We start from the raw sequence: 15,034 nt of genomic DNA, 5'->3' as shown, positions 1-15,034 counted from the left end.
TTTTTAGTTGCTTCCCGGCTGGCAGAGGAAGAAACTAAGGAGATATGGGTAAGAAGGATCATGAGTCAGGCAGATGCAAACAATAGGGGTTGTCATATACAGAAAGAAGCTACGTAAACACAACCAAAGCTAGAGAACCAAGTATGTTCAAAAACAGGATTTGGAAAAATTTGCAACGTGCAAGGAATTCCTCACCCCCCTTCAATGTTAAGTAAATTTTCAAGTAAGTACTTATTTGTTCATTCATTCAATATGTATTTATTGGGCACTTACTATGTGTCAGGCCCTGTATTTACTTACATTCATAATGGTTACTCAAAACTTTTCCTATCCAAAGCACTCATACAATTACACTAGACAGTGGGTGCTGGCATGCTGTTTAAGCTAACTAGATAAACCAAAACATTATCCTGTAAAAGCATTTTTATTTTTGTCACTGCTATTATGTAGTAAAGTAGATTACCTTTACTTATTTGGATGTGATCGCTCTCCTTTAAAAGCTTTGTCTTGGCTTATTTGTAGATATTTTAAGCAGTTAAAATCCAAGTTTAAATAATACTTCACTACCCATAAATTTCCTGAGTGCTATGTCTTGAATATATTTGCTCTAACTTGGACTGGTCCTCCCCTGCAGCCATGCCTAGTTTGCAGCTCTCTCTCTGGAAAACAAATATAATAGAATTTTTAAACTAAAGATTGCCTAAATATCATCCAGTCCAACTCCTCAATTTACAGATGTCAGAAGTGAGACGCAGTTGGTTCTAATAACTTGTCTACTAGCCCTAGGTGGCGGGGCCAGGACTGGAGGCCAGGCCTCTTGTCTCCCGTGATGGCTCTGCAGCAATCACGGGCTCCCTGCTCTTAAACCCAGGGTACTAGGCCCAGGGGCTCGGTCTCATATCTTAATTAAGCTCCTCAGGCTATTGCTGTATGAAAAGGCTGGCAACCTGTCTCTTTAAAGAACTAGATTTTAAGCTTAAAACCAATACGAACTGTGTACGATGAAAACAAGTCACATTATCTGCACAAAAATAAGTTCAGGTTTTTTTTACATTTGCATCACACGTATTCCATGCAGCTGATTTTTGACCACTGAACAGATTAAAAAAAAAAGAAGCTAAGCCTCAATATTTGGAAAAAATAACGAAATACCAAGTACAACAGTGAGGACAGCATAGTTCACCTATCACATCGGAAAGTGTTTTCTCGTCTCCCTCTGTTTCCAGAGTAGGAAGAAATGTGCAGTCCTCACACAAGGGTGATGGAATGGAAATAGATAAAACTTCTCCAGAGGGTAGTTTGGGTATGCATAGCAATGTCTTTATAATGTGCAAGCAACACTTTAACTCAGCAGTTTCACTTCTGGACATTTCTTAAGGGAGAAAAAAAGAGGGTTATGAGTGATGATTAATCCAGAAGGACAAAAAAAAAAAAAATCCAGAAGGACATCGAAAGATTGGAAATACCCTAAATGCTCAACAGTGGGTGATTGTTCTTTGTTTTGTTTTTTTAAGATTTTATTTATCTGAGAGAGAGAGAGAGAGAGAGAGAGAGAGAGAGCAGAGCATACAAGTCGTCGGGGAGCGGGGAGGGGGGGCGGTGAGGGACAGAAGGAGAGGGAAAAGCAGACTCCCTGGTAAGCATGGAGCCAGCCTCAGGGCTCCAGCTCATGACCCTGAGATCATGACCTGAGCCAAAGGCAGCCACTTAACCAAGTGAGCCACCCACATGCCCTAACAGTAGGGGACTGTTAATCATGATATACCCATGCAATGTAATAATATGTAAGATTGTTAAAAATCACAGACTAGAAGATTTAATAATATTAGAAATTTCCATGACCAATTAAGTGACAAAAAGCATGTCATAAAATAAGACATACAGTATGATCACCATGTTTAACATAAATGGGCAGATGCATGCATGTACACATACACAACAGACCATAAAAATGCATGCAAAATGTTAAGGATGGTGCTTTTTTCTTTGGGCTTTTCAGTGTCTATACATTTTCTAAAATAAATGGATTCCTTTCTTCCCCCTTGGACAGAGGAAAAATCTAATCAGTGTTATTTTTTAAATCTTGTTCCTTTCATCTTCCCCAACTCCAACACCCACTCCTCATTCAGGGAATCTTATTACTAAAACTGTGAAGACTCCTGAAGGACTCCTCAGCTGTGATCACCAGCATCTGGACAATCCTGCAGGGCTTCCTCCCACACCAGGAAAACCAATTAAAACCAGAGCAGAAAGTCCCTCTCTTGGGATATCGTGTCATATCCTGCCTGTCCTGGGCAGTGAGACTCACTTGGCTCTTAATGATCTTGAACTCAGGTTCCTGGTCCTAACTCAAATTCCAAATGTTTCCCCATACCCCAGCAGAGTGGAGAAACCCTGCCCCTCTCCAGACTCCCCAAACATGATTCTGTCCAAGCACACTTTCCAATATTATGTAATCTCTAGCCTAGTGCTTCTCAAACTGGGACTTGAGACCCATTAATTGTCACTGAAAATCAATTTAATGGGTCTTGACCAGCACTTTTTTAATCATGGTAGAAGTTCACATATCCAGGTAAAGCTGAAGCAGCTCTGCTGCATTCAACTGTTTTCACTGCCTCCCTCCCTCAGGATTACCATATACATAAGTCTACCACTGGCCACAGCTGCTTTTGAGTTGCCAGGAAAGTAAATGTTCTAGTCTAGAAAGATATTTATGATACCTTGTTGAGTAGACACCATGTACAACATTACCCCATGTCTATAAATAAACAGAAGATAAATATATTGAGAGAGAATGCTTGATGTACAGAAGGGTAATCCACAAAATGCATAAACTGGCTATCTCTTGGTATATAGAGTTGTGAAAGCTTGTTTTTTCTTTATTTTTAAATTTTTCTTTCTTTTTTTTAAGATTTTATTTGTTTATTTGACACAGAGGGAGAGAGAACACAAACAGGGAGATTGGCAGGCAGAGGGAGAGGGAGAAGCAGGCTCCCCCAAGTAGGGAGCCTGACACAGGGCTCGATCCCAGGACTCTGGGGCTATGACCTGAGCGGAAGGCAGATGCTTAGCCACCCAGGTGCCCCTATTTTTTTTTTAAACTTTTCTATATTAAACATGTATACCTGTATGATTTTTAAGTGTTATTACTTTTATTGCACTTATTACTATTACTTTTTCAATATGAAGTACTCTCCTAGGGCCTCTCTGTTATTTGTGGCTACTGAATTTAATTGGGTATGAGAGGAGCTAGAGACAAATGTCAGCATCCTTTGATGCTAAATCTTTTAGGTCTATAAGACCTGTATTACCAAAAGCTTGAGTGGGGAGAACAGGTGAGTGGACACCACCTAAACAAGTGGTCAACAGGTCACTAGACAACCCAAGCGTAGGAAGGAATATAGATGGGAGGAGAGGAGCAAATAAACCTAGACTCAGATTGTAGCTCTGCTCTGAAAAGTTACTTTGCTGTTTCAAGCCTCTGTTTTCTCACCTGTGAAATGGGGATAATAAAACAAACCTTTAAAGGTTTATTCAGTTCCAGGTGAGATACTTCTACTAAATTTAGGACACAGTGTGTGGCATGTGGTAGGGTCTCAAACAAAATCAATGCCTTTCATCAGGGACAGCAAGGAAGTCAAAGAGGGAAGCCCAAAAGAAATAATCATGTGCCTATTAATTACTATTTAAACCTTCTATCTTTTATTTATTTTTTCAAAAAAACTTTTAAGTAGGCTCCATGCCCAGCATGGGGCTTGAACTCACAACCCTGAGATCAAGACCTGAGCTGATATCAAGAGTCAGATGCTTAAACAACTGAGCCACCCAGGCGCCCCTGCTTAAACTTTTTGAACGGAAATTTCTTAAGTGGAGAAAAAGAGGAAACACCCACCTCTGAGAGAGCGATAGGAAGGTGGAAGGAGAGCCAGGGATGGGTGAGCAGAGCATCGTGCAGCATCCTGGCTACCCTATTTATGCCCCTGTGGCCTTGGCCTGTAGACGTTCTGCCAAAAGGTCTGGAAAATACTTTACAGGGGGGCTTCCTAAAGACAATGATCAGATCCTATCTCAAGCCCAAGGTGATGCAACAAATATCTGAAGACCTACCACAGATAAAGCACTGTCCTCATACACAAAGAGAAGGAAGTGAAAAGAGTTTAGTGTTGAAATCCAGACAAAATATATACATAGTCTAAAATATAGAGAGCAATTTGGGACACAAGCATCAAGAAGGATATTTAAGAGCTACATGGGCACATGCTTGTATTTGGGAAACCAGGGAAGCATCCTGGGAAAGAGGGCAATGCTGCTATGCCCTAGAGCCAGAGTAGAGTTCTAGCAGGCAATCAAGAGATGGATCTGCATTCCAGAGAAGGAATGGCAGGAGCTACCCATTTAGGCTAGAGTAAGGTATCTACTGAGGAGGAATACTACTAACAACTATTATTAACCATGAGTAATGGGTACTAAAACAAGGGGCAGGGAAAGAAAATGTGGAAGATTCAAACGTCAGAGTGACCTTTTAGACTAGTGGAGATGCACCAAACATTCTGGTAAGGGATAAAAGCCATGCTTAGATGAATCTGGCTAAATACATAAGTCAAATTTGCAAGGCAAGAGACCGCAGGCCAGAGGTCAGATCTTGACAGCTGGAGTTAGAGTAGCTGTAGCCATGCTAGGTGCAAACACAATAAACAAGGACGCAATCTTATTCACAATCCCCAGAATTATTTCAAAACACTAGTCTTAACATGAGCACAAATATCTGCATGAAAACACGGGAGTGGTCCACTCTAACCACGGACTTCTACTTTTGGCGTTCAATGGATGCCATTCCATCCACATTTCACCAAAGACCAGCATCCTGGCCTGAAAGAAAGTAGCCCTGAACAGGAAAATAATAATCCCAAAGCAGAAAAAAAGAAAATCTACAAACTCCAATTTGCCATGTGAGCCTCAAAAATTGTTCAGAGTGCAGCAGCACTGCGTACTATCAACTCTTGATCAAGAGTTCTGACCACACCTAATGACAAAATTATGAATTCTAGAGAATTTTACCCCCCCTGAAATATTTTCTCTTCTCCAGGAACAGTGTGGTCCTGTTCAGACCTAGTCCCGGCCGAGAAGCACCCCCTCCCCACCCACCCATCCCCCCCAAGTCATCTTAACTTTCTTGACTTAGGGGACAGGAGATAGAGCAGCTGAGGTTAATGTTTCTTACCACCAAGAGGGGCCTCTAAAGAGCATCTGCTGGAGGTTTCAACAAGCAAATCCAATTTTTTTTAAAGATTTTATTTATTTATTCATGAGAGAGAGAAAGAGAGAGAGAGAGGCAGAGACACAGGCAGAGGGAGAAGAAGGCTCCATGCAGGAAGCCTGACGTGGGACTCGATCCCGGGTCTCCAGGATCAGGCCCTGGGCTGAAGGCGGTGCTAAACCACTGAGCCACCCAGGCTGCCCAAGCAAATCCAATTTAATAATAAGAAGAAGGGAGATACAAGGGGAGAAAGGGGAGAACAGAAAAGACAACACACAAAATAAATGATGGTTTCAGCATACTGAACTGAGGGATCAACAATACCCTAGAGAGGAGACAAAAAGCCCAAAAGGGTGAGAACAACAATTCTAGTTCCTGGGAAGGATGTTTCAAGCAAGCGTGTTATGCAAACACGCTAAAGGCCAAGGGACCATCATGTGTGCCCACTAGCAGCCACTCGCCCTCCTTCCCACCAGGAAAAAAGCACCAGTGACATGTGCAGCAGAGGCCTCTGGGAATGGCTAGCTTACTCCCAGCACCCAGGAAGGGTAAAATAACAACAGTTTTCTCCCAGAGAGCTCTTAATAAGAAGTCAGTCAAGTGAAGAAGAAATGTACCCTTTCAACTACTTGACAGCCCAGACTCTGAAGCTCAGAGGCCCTTGGAAAACTCTGAAGAGGTACGACGGTGAATCACTCATGACGCTGGTGAGCAATGAGCTGGTCCACAGACATAAATTTCTCAAGTGAATTTACTTCTTCCACCCCAAGAACCTAAACTTTAAAATCCTAACCATTTTGAAAGAAGAATTTTCTTCCAAACATATTAGATTGACCACCTAAAATTAGCATGTTTGCAGGTCAAAACTGGTAAAAAAAATAAATAACAATTTCACGGGTTTCAATCATAGTACATGGCCTCCAACTTCTTCCAAAAGCAGAAAAGAGGCAAATTTGTTCTTAACAGGACAGACCGTAGATATTTTAGGCTCTGAGGGCCAAGAGGCAAAGTAGATTATGTTGGGACTTACATAACCATTTAAAAATATAAAAGCCATTGTTAGCTCCTACAAAAGCAGGCGTGGGCTAGATTTGGCCAGTGGGCCAGTTTGCTGACCTCCGTTTTACGGTATACAAGGATGAACTTTTTCTGATGTTCACAATGAAAATTGCTCATTTTAGGGTAATGTAGCAATGCCATCAGAGGATGCAAAAGCATCCATGTAAAAGCTGTTCATCCCACCCGTGCATGCTGCATCGCTGGTGGTTGGTCTGAACCACCGCTCTGTTGTCAGCGCTCCCTTCGGCTGCTGTTTCTAACAACCTGGCTTATTTTAGAAGCAATTGTGTCTGGGGGAGGGTTTGAGGGCAGTTCTAACTTTTCTATGAAGAAACAAATGGAGATGTACAAGGAAATGAGACTTAAAGGTGAATACACATAAACATAACTATGAAAAGAATATGGGAACAAAGGTGCTCTGGGGAATTAACCCCAAGCATGCCCCTGATGTGAAGTCAAAATTCCAAAGGTCCCAAGGAAGCAACAAAAGCAAATAAATATCTATGCACCTGGGCCAAAACTAAAAGGCTAACTGGAGAAAAAAAAAAAGTTTACGACAAACTCTCCTTTATAAAAATAGGACAGATGATTAAAAGGGGCAATAATACTTTTTCTCCTAAGTCAGTCAGGGGTAGAGACTCATAGGAAGAGGCCACACAACTGTACCCATTCCCAAAAGACTAATCGGAAAAACTTGAGTTTTGTGAGGCACTGAAAGTCATCACTGAGGGAATCAGGAGTTTCCTCCTTTGGAGGATGCTGACGAATAGGAGTCAGGGATTCTCTCCCTAACATGTATTCAACAATGACAAACCCAGAGGACCTCTTTTCTGAGTCCAGAATTCTTTTATTTAAAAGAACGGTAAAAATCAGTAGGAAATGATCTTAGTTTATGGCATTGCTATTGTTTCAAATGTCATATACTGTGATGCAAAAGAGGAAAGCTTAAAAAAATACAGATTTGTTCTAACTATGAACGAATGTGCTGAAAGACAAAAGGGGAGACTGCTCAGATACACTCCTGGCCTCATATGGTCACTGGATTAGAAAATCCCTGAACTTCAATAACATTTCTCATCACTCAATATTAAACACGTCCCCTAGAGCAATCCATCCTCCTGCATTTCTAAATGCTCTCATTTAAACCTTACAAATCTTCACCAGGTCAGTACTCCACCATCTTCTACAATGACAGTTAAAGGGAAAAAAGGGAAATCCAATCCCATACATACATGAGCTGCTTGGGTGACAGTGAGCCTCCGGGTACCGTCTGCCCATAGCGACCGGTCAGCACATGAGCAGGGGCCTTGACAGTTTCCAAGTATTCGGGAAAGACGGAGTTGGTTCGCTGGGGTTGGGGGTGGGGGGAGAGATTAAAAAAAAAAAAAAGGAGAAACAAAACAGAGATTTAGGATAATGACTCCATTTTTTTTCATTAAAATGCTAATGATGACCACAAATTTCCAGATAACCACATTTATGAATTATTCATAGTCACATGCAAGATGAAGTCTCCCTGTCACTGCGGGCTGGCACACAGCTTGCTGATGATGAGCATGTGGCCCCTGTAATAAGTGTGACAGAAGCACAGGTCACTGCAAGTCTATCCGTCAGGGTCGGCCCCCACGGGCCCTCTTCAGAAGACCAGGCAATCCCACCCACATTTCATTGGTGCTCATCTCTCCCCTAAAGTCAAGGAACAGCTCGTGCCTGGTTCTTTGTTGTGATGCCTGAACTAACACCCTGTAAAAACTCTGAAAGCTTAAAAGAAAAAAAGAAATTTTCTGTAGTGGGTAGTTAAGATATCAGAATGATTTTTTTTTAATTTGAAGTATAATATAAATACAGAAAAGTACACCTACCATAAGTGAAGAGCTCAATGAATTTTCCTAAACTGAACACACCAGATCAAAACCTAGAACATTATCAGCACCCTGGAAGCCCGTTTCATTCCCCCTCCTAAAGGCAGCTATTTTTTAAAATATTTTATGTATTTATTCATGAAAGACACAGAGAGGTAAAGACATAGGCAGAGGGAGAAGCAGGCTCCCTGTGGAGAGCCCGATGCAGGACTCGATCCCAGGACCTCAGGATCACGACCTGAGCCAAAGACAGACACTCAATCACTGAACCACCCAGGTGTTCCCTAAAGGCAGCTATTATGCATAGATTACTTCTGTTCATTTTTTTAGACATTGCACCGATTTGCTGTAATTATTAATTTTTCAGTTAAAAAACATACACTGAACATCTCCTATATGCCAAGCACTGTGCCAGACATTACAAACGTGAATGAGACACTGTCTCTGTCATTAGGGAAAGTGAAGTCCAGTGGGGCCAAGAGACACATATAACCCACTCCAGGGCAGCCCAGGTGGCTCAGTAGTTTAGCGCCGCCTTCAGCCCAGGGCCTGGTCTTAGAGATCCAGGATCCAATCCCACGTCAGGCTCCCTGCATGGGGCCTGCTTCTCCCTCTGCCTGTGTCTCTGTCTCTGCTTCTCTCTCTCTCTTTCCCTCTCTCTCCATGAATAAATAAAATCTTTAAAAAAAAAAAAAAAACACTCCAAAGGTCAGTGGGATGGATGCGATGTGAGACTCATGTCAAGTTGGGGCACTAGTCATAAATGGAGATGTTAAGGAAGGCTCCCAAGTAAATGAATTGCCTGACTTGTCAGCCTGGGTAGGACTTAGCCAAGCTGGGAATGGGAAAAAGGATAATGGAAAAGGCAGAGGTAAGAAACTACACAGTGTAATTCAGTGTTGCTGGACTCTCTTGGGTGAGGTCAGGAAAGAAGCCTGCAGCCAGATCCTAACCTGTCCACATGTTCAAGGACTCTGACTTTATTCTGGTTGCAGACAGTCGCTGATGGGTCAGATCTGGGTTTTGGCTGCATTACTCTTTCTGGATGGGTTCAAAGAGGCAAAGTAGAAGCAAGGAGGCCAGTTAAGCCAGTCTGCTTGTTTGGTATGAGAGGAAGGGTGGGCATTAGGAAAGTGGGGAAGCGGGGAGGAAGAGAAGAATTAGTACTTGGGAAACATCCGGACACTAACAACAGAATAACTTGGTAATTAACTGCATGTACATGGTGGGAGTGATGACTGCATAGAGAATAGAGAAGGATGAACAAGTTTAATCAGGAAGACAAGGGGTTCAGTTTGGGGCATCAGAAATGGAGGTATATAACATTCAGGTGGGGACACTCACATATTCTTGAGTGTGAAGCTTGGGGAAGAAAGCTGAGCAAAACATAAAGCCATCTACATGATCATGACACAAAGCAGAAATTAGGTTTGTGGGTGACAGCCTTGAAGGAATGAGGGTAGAGTGAGAAAATGATAGAATGAGTGTGAGAAAGCAGACCCCTTGAGAGCATGAACAATGATACAAAGGGCAAAAGAAAAAGATTGAAGAGGACAGGCAGATGGGCACCATGGGAAACAACGAGATAAATAAAGATAAGAAATGAAAAATATACCTTTGGATTTGCCACATAAGCAGTCACTGGCTGCCCTGATTGAGTGCAGTTTCAGTGAAGTGTTGGCAGCAGAGACAAGAGAAGAGGATGGAGAATGGATGGTTGTTGGAAAGAGGAAGTGCTAATGGAAGGAAGTGCTGTATGGACAAGCCGAACAAATCAGCAGAGAGAGAAAGGCTGAGAGTGCAAGAGGGAGGAGGGAAAGATGGAGTAAGATCCCTATGGAGGTGGGGAAAAGTCTCAGGAGTACAGATGATGGGGCTGACCTTCAACCTCAAGGGAAATCTACAACACCCCCCCAATATTTGAAGAATACTAGAATCAGAGGAATAAAGACTAATCTAGTTAGAGCAAGTTCATTGGTAAGAGCACTGGGATTTTTGGAGGCAACAGGCAAAATGACAACCATATTGCAGACAAAATAGCTGGCGAGGCTCTTGACAGAGAATGGGCTGACATGGAAATGGTGTGACAGCCTAGATCTAGAAGATCTTGGTTTCTTACATGTGCTTCCCTCCAAAATGGAAACAGACCAACCTCGTCCTTTTTAAGGTAAATATCAATCCTGTCTGTTTTAAGGTAAATAAACATATATGCCAGTGCATATCAAGGGGGAAAGAGGCATTTGTGAGGTAAGCATACCCACAGGATAACCTCATGGTATCAAAAGAATATCTTGTAAGTAAAACATTCAGAAAAACACTCTTTTAAAAATGATCTTTCATTTGCAGTGCCAACCTCTCCACAAAGGTTTATGTAAATTATACTTCGCTAACTGAAATGACTCCCCACCATCTCACAAGAGTTCCTAAGATGCTTCCATTCAAAGACCTCTCCCAGCCTGACTAACGTAATAAACATGAAGAGTCAGATGGTTGAAAGTAAAGGTGAGAGGGAGTGGTTGGCTGCAGCCCCTGCCCTGGAGATGGCCCAGCATAATGCCTCTTCACACAGCAGCAATGTCATCCCCCTTAGGCTCCTGTCCCCTCTTCCACCTCAGTTCTGGCAAATCCAGAAGTGGGTGAAGTGACATAGTTCTTGGAAAGCATTCCAATAATGACAAAACAACAAGGCTCATTAGAAAGTCTAATGCAATGGAAAACACATTAGAAAGTAGATTTTATGTTCTCCAGGCCAACTCTGTGATCTCAAAAGCTGGGAGGCTACTACACAATTTGTCTGTTCTGTTACCATGAACATCTCTAGCCCATCCCTGGAAAACGGTAGAATTTCAGAATTCTAGAAAGGACTGAAATGGTTCCAAAGCCATCAGAAACCTACCTGCTAACTGAGCCATTCCTCTTTGCATCCCCAGCACATACGATAAGTAGCAAGCAGTCGATAAATACGGAACAAATCAATAAAGCAATACTTAAATGAAGAGTTCTCACAACTAAGAGGTAAGCAGGCCAATTAAATGGTGAGACTAGAAATAGTCTATTCCTTCATTGCCCAACCTAATCCACTCAAAGCCAAGCTGCAAATCACACTCAACTGCGTTCGCTTTCCTCCTCACAGAAGAAAATCTTTATCAACTCATAAACACATATTGTGCGCTAAGTAAGAGGATTCAGAAATAATGAAATTATAAAAATAATGAAATTATTAAAAAAAAAACCAGGATGCCTCATAAATGGGAAGACAGGTAGGTGCGAACATTCTGAGTATACAAAGGAATAGAAATTGCCCACTCTACATCTGTCTGCCTTCTTTGTTCTCCTTCTGTGTGAAGGACAGGACGTCATTACTCTGACAGCATGGCGCCTCTCCTCCCAGATGCTCCTTCACACAGCAACCTGTTCAGGTTCAACCCACTGGGGCAACAGATAGTAATGAGATAATCAAGTCTTGCTTCCTTGAAAATTCAGACAATCCACCACTCCCTATAGGTCTATGTTTCTGTCCTAATATATATTTATATTATTCATCATTTCACTTCTTGTAGAGCACATAAGCTCTGAGGTATCACTGATCCTACGGAACACATTTTACACATGACACCGCAGCACACTTGGTTTTGTCTGGAAATAACTTTAATAATAAAATGTTCCAAAGTGAGGAAGGGTGGGTCATTGCTGTTTTTGGGTTTGGTTTGACTTTTTTGGTATGTGCTATGTGACATTTTCCTGAACTGTAAAAAAACTCAGTCCTGAAAACATCAAATCTGTATCTGCCCATCTGATCAACAATACCCCGAGGAGGAAATAAATCTTTAAGACTACCATACTTCTTCCTATTTTTGATTAAGAATACTAAGAAACCAAGATGAACAATGCACTATTCATTTGAATGCAGGCCATCAAGAGGAGGAGTGGGATATTTATGCCAGTCCACAAAATGTTTAGTGTGCAACTTTTTAATTACCATATTTATGGAATTATCCATAATATATTCACTAACACAAATGCTCTACAAGGACATTAATCCTCAACAAATACATTAATGCTTCTCTCCTCTCCTACAAATTATTATGCTGATGTGAGGCAAAAATGCCAAGAATTCTCTCCAAAATAAACATTTCAAGTCAACAACCACTTGTTCTACCCTCTCCTTTTTTAACTATTTTATGATATTGTAAAATCTCACTTAAGTCTTTGCTGCTATTGACCTAAAGACAAATTTGTAAATAAAATGTTTAAAAAAAGATTTTTTAATGAACCATTTTTTTGATACAAAAGCTGGTATAAGCTACTAAAAAATGGGTTATGCTCTTCAAAAATAATATATTCTATCTATAACTCATTGAATTATAATTATGTGCTTCACTATGCCATTGTAATGCTGTAATTTCTGTTTTTTAGAAACCTCAAGGAGTAAGAAGATATTGGAAATGATCAAGATTTTCATAATAGTTGAAGGACTACCCATCTGAGTAATAAAATGGGTTTAATTTCAACCATACTGGATTTTTTTTCCCCTAAAATACAATGCCTTCTCAGAGCATCCAGAATAGAATTAATCTTGGGTAACATGGAATCATTAATATGACTATGAATCATCTCGCTGTGTTGGAATAGAGAACACTGAGGTTAAGGAGCTGGGTCCAGTAGATAGTAGACAGAAGTTGAGTTTCTACCACCATGACCAGAGCTGGCAGGAGTGGAGTTCCTACCAAAGCAACAGAACACTCCAAGAATCAAAAGTAAGAGATGGCCGAGTTTCAAACAGCAAGGAAAGCACAGGTTCAAAAACACTCTGGAGACCTAAAGGTGAAATCCAAGTTACAGATCCAGGTCTAGAGCCAAGCTAAGTCAGGATCCTTGCGGAAGATAAATCAATGGAATAGAGGGACAGGGTGTAAGAGTGGCTTTATGTGTGCACTGCTGGTAACCAGACTAGACCTGCCTATAAAGGCCAGTGGCTAGACAAGCTTTCCAGGCACAGAAGGCTATTTGCTCTTCCACTCAAAGGCCGCTGGGTACTCTAGGAGATATTTTCTCTGCTTTTCATAGTTTATCTCCTTGCCCTTGCCCTCAAGAGTCAAATCTCATTATGGTCAGAGTACAAACCTTTCCCTTTCTCAAGTCCACTACAATTTTGGAAACCAAAGAAAATTTAAACGTATAAGAGAACTAAATTAAAAAAAAAAACAAATTCCAGGTAAGTTATGAAGGGTGCAATGCACAGACTCTGAACCTATACCTGGGCAGCTGAGAGGTCTTTTTTGTGTATTCCTTGGTTCTTATAGAATTCAAATAGTAGGGCTCATTTAAAATCATTTAGTACAAATACAGCCAGGCCTAAAACATGTCCTGGGGGTGATATCTGTAAGTTGACCACTGTTATTTAATAAAGATTTCTTTTAGAGAAATCCAATAAGCCGAATATCCAGAAACACAATGGAATCAACTGCTCTGATGTGAAGTATCTGGCAAAGTGGGAATAAACTCAAACTTGGATGAGTGAGGGCTTTGCTACTGGAGACTTAAGTAAGTGGTTGTGGGCAAGTTGATTAGCCTTTGATGCCTCATCTGTAAAATGGGTTAATGACACTTGCCTTCCAAAGGTGTGGATGAGAACAAATGCGTGGCTCAGATGATATCAACAAAATTAAACCTTAATTAAGTGGAAGCACCACACATAAGCCCCTATGACACACAGATCTTTATTTAGAGCTGAGAAAGTCATCCACCTCGTGCTTTCCACCCAAATCTCGCCAACTCATATGATAAGATTCCTGCCCCAAATTATTTTCGACAGAGCTTTCCTTTTGGTTTATAAAATGTTTTTTAACTTAACTACTTAAATAATAAGTACAAGTACTACTGCATTTTCAGATTAAAAAAAAAACAAACTAGGATTTAAAACTCCTCTATTAGGGGGATCCCTGAGTGGCTCAGCGGTTTAGCGCCTGCCTTCAGCCCAGGGCATGATCCTGGAGTCCCAAGATCGAGTCCCACATTGGGCTCCCTGCATGGAGCCTGCTTCTCCCTCCTCCTGTGTCTCTGCCTCTCTCTCTCTCTCTGTCTCTCATGAATAAATAAATAAAATCTTAAAAAAAGAAAAAACACTCCTCTATTAGGATAGTCTCAATTTGTTTTTTCCTTAATTTTCTCTTACCCAAGTCAGTTCTTCTTTTTCCCATTTTTATTTTTCAAATCCTAGTGGATCTTTTTTCTCTCTTGAAGTTGAGGTTTGCAACAATAGTAATGAACGTCTTTGTGTTATTTAGAAGTTTTCAAAGCACCTTCATATACATTACCTTATTTCCCTTAAATTAATTCTACTTGCTTCTCTTTAGTTTCCTTTGCCCCACTTTCCAAAACACAAGCAGAACTCTCTAAAAGCAGCAAAGAAGCAATTTTTATCCTTCCAACTGCCAACACATTAATAAACAATATTTTGCAGAGTTGTCTAATGGAAGTTATACAGTATTCCTAAATCCTAACACATCCAATTCTGCTTGCAAGTAATTTTTTTTCTCACCCGGTGATGATCTTTTAAAGCTAAAATACAGTGAGAAATATATAAACATCTTAAAATAAGACAGGTGAATCCCTTTAGGAACCATCAAAAATAATGAATGAAAAATAAAAGGAAGAAGAGGTGAATAAAATTACAGAAAGAGAAAGAACAAAGTTCTTTCAGCTTTCAGGAAAATTTTCATTATCTATCTTATCAGAGCTATTTATTCTCCATGATCTGCATTAAATAATCTGATCCTTAAATCTATGAAAACCACAAGGGATGCGCCCTCATTAAAAAAGATGATCTTTTGAGTTATGATAATGAGAAAGAGCA

At 40.8% G+C, this 15,034-nt stretch overlaps 1 protein-coding gene across 6 annotated transcripts in view; it reads right to left on the bottom strand.

Moving 5' to 3' along the window:
* APBB2 (amyloid beta precursor protein binding family B member 2) overlaps nucleotides 1–15,034 on the bottom strand; it is a 369,758-nt gene that overhangs the window by 227,940 nt on the left and 126,784 nt on the right. For all 6 annotated transcript variants that reach the window (XM_041752053.1, XM_041752059.1, XM_041752056.1 and 3 more), the window contains one exon: nucleotides 7,549–7,664. In XM_041752053.1, coding sequence (XP_041607987.1) covers nucleotides 7,549–7,594 — 46 coding nt within the window. In that variant the 5' untranslated portion in view covers nucleotides 7,595–7,664. The remainder of the gene's footprint in view (nucleotides 1–7,548; nucleotides 7,665–15,034) is intronic.

This window comes from Vulpes lagopus, chromosome 4 (assembly GCF_018345385.1).
Source record: "Vulpes lagopus strain Blue_001 chromosome 4, ASM1834538v1, whole genome shotgun sequence".
In the NCBI taxonomy this organism is placed as follows: domain Eukaryota; kingdom Metazoa; phylum Chordata; class Mammalia; order Carnivora; family Canidae; genus Vulpes; species Vulpes lagopus.
Note: the sequence above shows the minus strand (reverse complement) of the source record. Positions and strands in the feature narration are given on the sequence as shown.